Source organism: Ochotona curzoniae, unplaced genomic scaffold, assembly GCF_017591425.1.
Source record: "Ochotona curzoniae isolate NIBS_2020 unplaced genomic scaffold, NIBS_Ocur_1.0 contig_523, whole genome shotgun sequence".
NCBI lineage: Eukaryota > Metazoa > Chordata > Mammalia > Lagomorpha > Ochotonidae > Ochotona > Ochotona curzoniae.
The window spans coordinates 10,130,835-10,137,585 of record NW_024466459.1 but is presented as its reverse complement, the minus strand read 5'-3'; the positions used below and the strand labels follow the sequence as shown (position 1 = coordinate 10,137,585).

The window sequence follows — 6,751 nt, the reverse complement described above, 5'->3', positions numbered from 1 at the left end:
ACTTGTAGTTTTCGCTCGCCGCTTCCCGGTGCGCCCGCTCTTCCTGGATACGGCGGCGCCCGGGGCCGGTGCTCCCCGCGCGGCCCGGTCCTCCCTTCCCGCCCGGGGGCCGCGGGGCATGGAGGAGCTGCGGCGCTCCTACAGCCGCCTGTGCCGGCAGAGCGGGGCTGAGCCGCAGGAGGCCGTGCTGCAACAGCTGCGCCAGCCGCCGCGGGGCCGGCTGGACCTGGCCGCGCACAGCCTGACCGTGCACAGCTGCAGGGCGCTGGGCACGCTGCTGCGGGGCGAGGCGCTGCTCACCGAGCTGGTCCTGAGCGACTGCATGCTGAGCGAGGAAGGTGGGCAGGGCCCGCGAGCTGGCCTGGCGGGACCCGGCGGGGGAGAGTCGTCCCGCAGGGAGGGCCGCGAGGCCGGGGCGCAGCGTGACCGTCGCTCCGCCTGTGCACAGGGGCCGCGCTGCTGTTGCACGGGCTCTGTACCAACGCCGCCGTCCGGCTGCTGGACCTGAAGGTGAGCCGGCCTGCGGGCGGCTGGCGGCCTCCTCCCTGCCCCTTGCACCCCAGGCAGAGCCGGCCAGGACCTGCCCGTGGGCTCTGTCCTTTCCCATCCCAGGGCAATAACCTTCGAGCCACAGGGGCCGAGGTGCTGGGGAAGCTGCTGCGACACAACAGGTCCATTCAGAGGTAGGGCACCTCCCAGGCCGTTCGGGTCAGTGCCAAACACAACCCAGACCATGTGGTCACCCCAGGCCCACCTGCTGCACACAGCCTCACCCTGGAGTGGAATAGCCTGGGTGCCTGGGAGGACGCTTTTGCCGCCTTCTGCGGGGGCCTGGCGGCCAACGGGACCCTGCAGCAGCTGGACCTTCGCAACAACCAGATCAGCCACACGGGGGCTGAGCAGCTGGCCCTGGCCCTGGCGGCCAACAGCACCCTGCAGGAGCTAGGTGAGCCGGTGGGAGGCTCAGGGCTCCCTGCCAGGGTGTGTCCTGCATGGTGACACCTTGGTCCTTCCAGACCTGCGCTGGAACAACCTGGGCCTCCTGGGCGGCCGGGCCCTGCTTGGCTGCTTCCCCGGCAACCGCGCCCTGCGCCGCTTGGAGCTCGCTGGCAACAACATCCCCGGCGACGTCTTCCGGGCCGTGGGTAGAGTCTGGGGCCAGGGGTGCGGGCAGCATGCCCCCCAGCTGACCTCCTGGGGGCCGTGCAGTGGGAGGCTCAAAGCCTACCCCATGGCCACAGTTGGGCCTCTTGGCTTTTGTCCCTTTCGCCCCAGAGGGACCATGTTCGGGAGGACCTGGCAGGTCTCCACACCCTCCTGCTGTTGCGGACTCAGGGGCGCCCTACCCCAGTCCCCCACCTCCCACCCTCCAGGCTCAGGCTCTGGCCACCCCTGACCACTGCAGCCGTCCATGGCCTGGTGCTGTTGGGGCCTTTACAGCGCCCACCCCTCAGCGCCCTTGGCTCCCAGGGGTCAGGCCTTGGGGGCTCATGAGGCCCTTCCGACAGAGCAGAGTGTGGGCCACAACCAGGACAGGGACACCACGCTGCGGGAGAGCCGGGCCCGCACCCATGTGCTTGTCCAGGAGGTCCAGCAGCTGCGGGAGGAGAAGTCCAAACAGGTGAGGTCAGCAGGGACTCCCACTGGGGCGTGGCCGTGGGCGGGTCCCACGACGGCCTCTGCCCTGGCCACGGCCCGTGGCCCTTGTGGACCCTGCTGACTCTGCCCATAGTTTCTGGACCTGATGGAGACCGTGGAGAAGCAGCGAGATGAGCTGGCTCGGAGCAGCCGGTGAGCAGGCCTGGGGCCCACCAGGGTGACCCCCCGGCCTGAGGAGGTGGGCTGCAGGGTCAGCTCTGGTGCACAGTGGCCCTGGCGTGGCACGCTCTGGGGATTGGGCGCAAGGACGCAGGTCCCTGAGCCCTCTCTGGCCACAGGGCATCAGTCGAGCGGGTTGGGCAGCTGCAGGAAGCTCTCAACGAGAGGCAGTCGGTCATCAACACGCTCAAGGCCAAGTACGTGGGGGATCCTGCAGGGACGGGGCAGGCTCGCTGGAGCCTGAGGCCTGGGAAACTGCAGTGGCCGGGCCACCTTCCCACAGGCTACAGATGACCGAGGCTGCCCTGGCCCTGTCGGAACAGAAGGTCCAGGAGCTAGGCGAGCTGCTGGCCGTCTCGGAGCGGGAGCAGCTGAGCCAGGCACGGCAACACGAGAAGGAGCGCCGACTGGAGCAGCAGGTGCCTAGAGTGGAGTGGGGCCCAGCGGGCTGACCTGCAGTGACTAGGGGTGACCGCTGCCTGCCCGGCAGGAGGCCACCGAGCGCGAGGCCAAGTTCCTCCGGGACCTGTCAGCCACCAATGAGAAGAATCTACTCCTCCGGGACCAGGTGGGTGCTGGGGCACTGTGAGTGGCAGCCAGCCGCAGGTGCCCCACCCACGCTGGCCCCCGGGTGGGTGCTGGGGCACTGTGAGTGGCAGCCAGCCGTAGGTCCCCCACCCACGCTGGCCCCCGGGTGGGTGCTGGGGCACTGTGAGTGGCAGCCAGCCGCAGGTGCCCTACCCACGCTGACCCCCAGGTGGGTGCTGGGGCACTGTGAGTGGCAGCCAGCCATAGGTCCCCCACCCACGCTGGCCCCCAGGTGGGTGCTGGGGCACTGTGAGTGGCAGCCAGCCGCAGGTGCCCCACCCACGCTGGCCCCCGGGTGGGTGCTGGGGCACTGTGAGTGGCAGCCAGCCGCAGGTGCCCTACCCACGCTGGCCCCCAGGTGGGTGCTGGGGCACTGTGAGTGGCAGCCAGCCGCAGGTGCCCTACCCACGCTGGCCCCCGGGTGGGTGCTGGGGCACTGTGAGTGGCAGCCAGCCGCAGGGCCGCAGGTGCCCCACCCACGCTGGCCCCCGGGTGGGTGCTGGGGCACTGTGAGTGGCAGCCAGCCGCAGGTGCCCCACCCACGCTGGCCCCCAGGTGGACGAGTCAGAGCGGAAGGTGAAGGCCCTGCAGGAACAGCTGTCCCTGGCCAGGCAGCAGCTGACCACCACAACGGCTGAGCTGAAGCTTCGGGCTGTGCAGGCCGAGGGTGGGCCCAGTGGGCAGCCCTGTGGGGGGCAGGGGGCCGGGGGCCAGGGGTGGGCCCGGCGGACAGCCCTGTGGGGGCAGGGCCCGGGGAGCCTGCTCACGCACTGCGTGCTTCTCCGGCCGCCAGAGCGCCTGGACGCCGAGAGGAAGAGAACCAAGCAGAGCCTGCAGGACGCCGAGAGTCTGCGTGTCAAGGAGGTGCCCCGTGTCCCTGGGGCGGGGCTCCCCGGGGAAGGGAGGGGCCCAGGACCTGGCAGTGCTGACCCCTGCCCACACACCTGGGCAGGTGGAGCATATGAGGCAGCAGCTTGAGGAGAACGAGAGGGCCACGCAGGAGAGGGTGCAGCGGCTGGAGGCCACACGGCTGGCACTGGAGGAGGTGGGCAGAGGGGGGTGGGCAGGGCAGGTCAGGGGGTGCCGAGCTGGACCAGGGCTAGCCAGGGCTGTGCTGCAGGAGCTGGGCCGCGTGAAGGCAGCTGCGCTCAGTGAGCGTGGCCAGGCAGAGGAGGAGCTCTTCAAGGTCCGGAGCCAGGCCCGCCTGGACGAGGTGAGGCTAGGCACACGGGTCTGTGGCCATGCCCAGGGCAACTCGGGCTCTGCAGGGCCGAGGCATGTGGGCGGAGGGGCTGGCCTGCAGGGAGGGAAGAGGCGCCCACAGATGCCAGCAGCCCCTCCTGTACCCGCAGCAGCAGCGCCTGGCCCACCTGGAGGAGAAGCTGCGGCTGCTGGCACAGGCGCGGGATGAGGCTCAGGGCACCTGCGTGCAGCAGAAGCAGACGGTGGCCGAGGCCCAGGCCAGGGCCAGCCAGCTGGAGCTGCAGGCGGACGGCCTGCGGAGGCGCGTGGACGAGCTGCAGCAGGTAGCCGCGCGGGGGTCCAGGGCCCGGGCGGGATGCGGGGCTTGGGCGGGGGGCCAGGGCCTAGGCGGGGTGGGGGGCAGGGCCTAGCCGGACGCCGGGGCCGGTCTCACCCACGGCGCCCACAGGAGCTGAGCCACAAGGAGCAGGAGAAGGTGGCCGAGGTGGCCCGGGTGCGCGCCGAGCTGCAGGCGGAGCAGGCGGCCCAGGCGGCTCTGAGGGAGAAGGCGCTGGCCCTCGAGCGCCAGCTGCGAGGTGGGCACGCGGCCGGCCCGGGCGGGGGGCGTTTGGGGGTCTCCTGCGCCCCGGCTCACCGCACCGGCGGCCCGCAGCCACGGCGAGCGACCACCGGGAGGCGCTGCGGGACCGGGAGAGCGAGAACGCATCGCTGCGGGAGAAGCTGCGGCTGCGGGAGGCGGAGGTCGCGCGCGTTCGCGACGAGGAGGCGCAGAGGGCCAGCTTCCTGCAGCAGGCCGTGCTGGCCTACGTGCAGGGCTCCCCCCTGCGCACGCTGAACCCCCCGAAGTGAGGGCGGCCGCGCCCCGCGCCCCGGTGCAAACACGACTTTTGTACTTTGTGATACAGCTCGGCTTCGCGTCTCTGTCTTAGGGGCGGGCGTGGGGAGGGGCGCGCGCCCGGACGCGGGGGTCGCGCGGCGTGGACCCGCCCCCGCCCGCTCGGCTGTCTCCGTGGCCGCGCTCGGCGGCGCTCGGCTGTCTCCGGCGCGGCTCGGCTCGGGTCCGCGGCCGTTGCGGAGCCGGGCATTTCTCCGCAGCTCGGCTCGCGGCCGCGCCCATGCAGGCCATCAAGTGCGTGGTGGTCGGCGACGGGTGAGTGCCCGGCCCGCGGCACGGTGGGGCGCCCGGGGCGGCGGGGGGCGCGGCGGGGCGGGGCGGGGCTGGGCGGCCCGGGATGTGGGATGCATGCGGGATGCGGCCCGGCCCACCTGCTGCTGCGGCCTCGCCCTGCGCCATGCGTCCTGCCGGGGGTCCCCGTGTGCCATGTGCCCTGCTGCCACCCCGCCCCCGTGCGCCCTGCCGGGGGTCCTGTGCACCCTGTGTCCTGCCGTGCCCCCCCCCGTACGCCCTACTGGGGTCCCCGTGTGCCATGCGCCCTGCTGCCACCCACCCCCCGTGCGCCCTGCCGGGGGTCCCCCCCACGTGCAACCTGCTGGGGGTGCCCGTGTGCCATGTGCCCTGCACCCTGCCAGGGGTCCTAGTATGTCCTGAGCCCTGCCGGCCACCCCCCCCCGTGCAACCTGCTGGGGGTTCCCATGTGCCGTGCGTCCTGCAGTGGGTGCCCGTATGCCACGTGCCCTGTGCCCTGCCGACCCCCACCCCGTGCGCCCTGCCGGGGACCCCTGCGCCCCAGGGGTCCTAGTATGCCCTGCGCCCTGCCGGCTACTCCCCCCGCCCCGTGCAACCTGCTGGGGGTTCCCATGTGCCGTGCGTCCTGCAATGTGTGCCCGTATGCCACGTGCCCTGTGCCCTGCCGTCCCCCACCCCGTGCACCCTGCCGGGGACCCCTGCGCCCCAGGGTCCTGCGGGCGGAGCAGGCTGGGAGCCAGGTGGGCACGTGTGTGTCTGCAGCGCCGTGGGCAAGACGTGCCTGCTCATCAGCTACACGACCAACGCGTTCCCGGGAGAATACATCCCCACCGTGTGAGTGCGGGCGGGTGGGGCCGGCGGCGCTGCGGCTGCACTGTGGGGGTCTCCCTGACCTCCGACCCGCACCCCCTCCCGCAGCTTTGACAACTACTCGGCCAACGTGATGGTGGATGGCAAGCCGGTCAACCTGGGGCTGTGGGACACGGCGGGGCAGGAGGACTACGACCGGCTGCGACCCCTCTCCTACCCACAGACGGTAGGGGCGGCAGGGGGGGCCCTGGGGGGAGGGCAGCGGTGGGGGAGGGCAGGCCGGGAAGCTGGTCGGGCTGCGGACCCCCATGACCTCTGCTGCCCACCCGCAGGACGTCTTTCTGATTTGCTTTTCCCTGGTGAGCCCGGCCTCCTTCGAGAATGTCCGCGCCAAGGTAGGCGGGGCTGGAGCAGGGGCACGCTGGTGGGGTCTGCAGGGCCTGGGGGCATTGGCGCCTACTCAGTTTCCTGCCAGCTGGTCAGGCCCCCATGGTCACCCGTGACATGGGAGGAGCCAGGCCTGGGCCTGCAGCGTCAGAGCCTATGTGCACCCCCCCAGTGGTACCCAGAGGTGCGGCACCACTGTCCCCACACTCCCATCCTGCTGGTGGGCACCAAGCTGGACCTCCGGGACGACAAGGACACCACTGAGCGGCTGCGGGACAAGAAGCTGGCGCCCATCACCTACCCGCAGGGCCTGGCCATGGCCCGTGAGATCGGTGAGGCTGCGTGGGAGAGCAGGGCGGGGACAGGTGCCCCACGCCTCAGCCACCCCGGGGCCACCATGTGTCCTGGTCCCTGGTTGCTGTCCCAGGCTCTGTCAAGTACCTGGAGTGCTCAGCACTGACCCAGCGGGGCCTGAAGACCGTGTTCGACGAGGCCATCCGTGCCGTGCTGTGCCCGCCCCCCGTGAAGAAGCCGGGCAAGAAGTGCAGCGTGGTGTAGGGCCGGGCTGGGCACAGCGCAGGGCCGACCTCCGGGAAGGGTGGGCAGGGTGCCTGGGGCTGGGCGCAGCGCAGGGCCGACCTCCGGGAAGGGTGGGCAGGGTGCCTGGGGCAGGGGGCAGCCCCGTGGCCTTTTATACAATAAACGTTCTCCACCGCCGCCTCCTGCCTCTCCTTCCCCGCACCCACAGTGGGCTCGGCTCGTGCAGGGGGCGGGAAGAGGTTCGGCTCCCCACGCACC

The 6,751-nt window shown here is 71.8% G+C and overlaps 2 protein-coding genes across 5 annotated transcripts; both read left to right on the top strand.

The window, feature by feature from the left end:
• The first annotated feature begins 2 nt into the window (after nucleotides 1–2).
• On the top strand, nucleotides 3–4,606 carry LRRC45 (leucine rich repeat containing 45). Of its 3 annotated transcripts, XM_040989742.1 has the most exons (17): nucleotides 3–338; nucleotides 449–510; nucleotides 613–683; nucleotides 768–946; nucleotides 1,017–1,145; nucleotides 1,509–1,621; nucleotides 1,733–1,791; nucleotides 1,938–2,015; nucleotides 2,102–2,237; nucleotides 2,309–2,386; nucleotides 2,962–3,073; nucleotides 3,200–3,270; nucleotides 3,359–3,451; nucleotides 3,527–3,619; nucleotides 3,759–3,932; nucleotides 4,058–4,184; nucleotides 4,262–4,586. In XM_040989742.1, exons 1-17 carry the CDS (start codon nucleotides 119–121, stop codon nucleotides 4,456–4,458), a joined length of 1,992 nt encoding a protein of 663 aa, XP_040845676.1. In that variant the 5' UTR covers nucleotides 3–118; the 3' UTR covers nucleotides 4,459–4,586. The 3 variants fall into 3 exon arrangements, with proteins under 3 accessions (XP_040845676.1, XP_040845675.1, XP_040845674.1); XM_040989741.1 differs by having other exon boundaries at nucleotides 449–683; nucleotides 3,762–3,932; nucleotides 4,262–4,606; XM_040989740.1 differs by having other exon boundaries at nucleotides 449–683; nucleotides 4,262–4,596.
• A 26-nt stretch (nucleotides 4,607–4,632) lies between these two features.
• On the top strand, nucleotides 4,633–6,529 carry RAC3 (Rac family small GTPase 3). 2 transcript variants are annotated; one of them, XM_040989744.1, is made up of 6 exons: nucleotides 4,633–4,759; nucleotides 5,519–5,590; nucleotides 5,675–5,792; nucleotides 5,899–5,961; nucleotides 6,126–6,285; nucleotides 6,381–6,529. In XM_040989744.1, the coding sequence occupies exons 1-6, from the start codon at nucleotides 4,725–4,727 to the stop codon at nucleotides 6,509–6,511; spliced, it is 579 nt and encodes a 192-aa protein (XP_040845678.1). In that variant the 5' UTR covers nucleotides 4,633–4,724; the 3' UTR covers nucleotides 6,512–6,529. The 2 variants fall into 2 exon arrangements, with proteins under 2 accessions (XP_040845678.1, XP_040845677.1); XM_040989743.1 differs by having other exon boundaries at nucleotides 5,845–5,961; nucleotides 6,381–6,523.
• The last annotated feature ends 222 nt before the right edge of the window (nucleotides 6,530–6,751 follow it).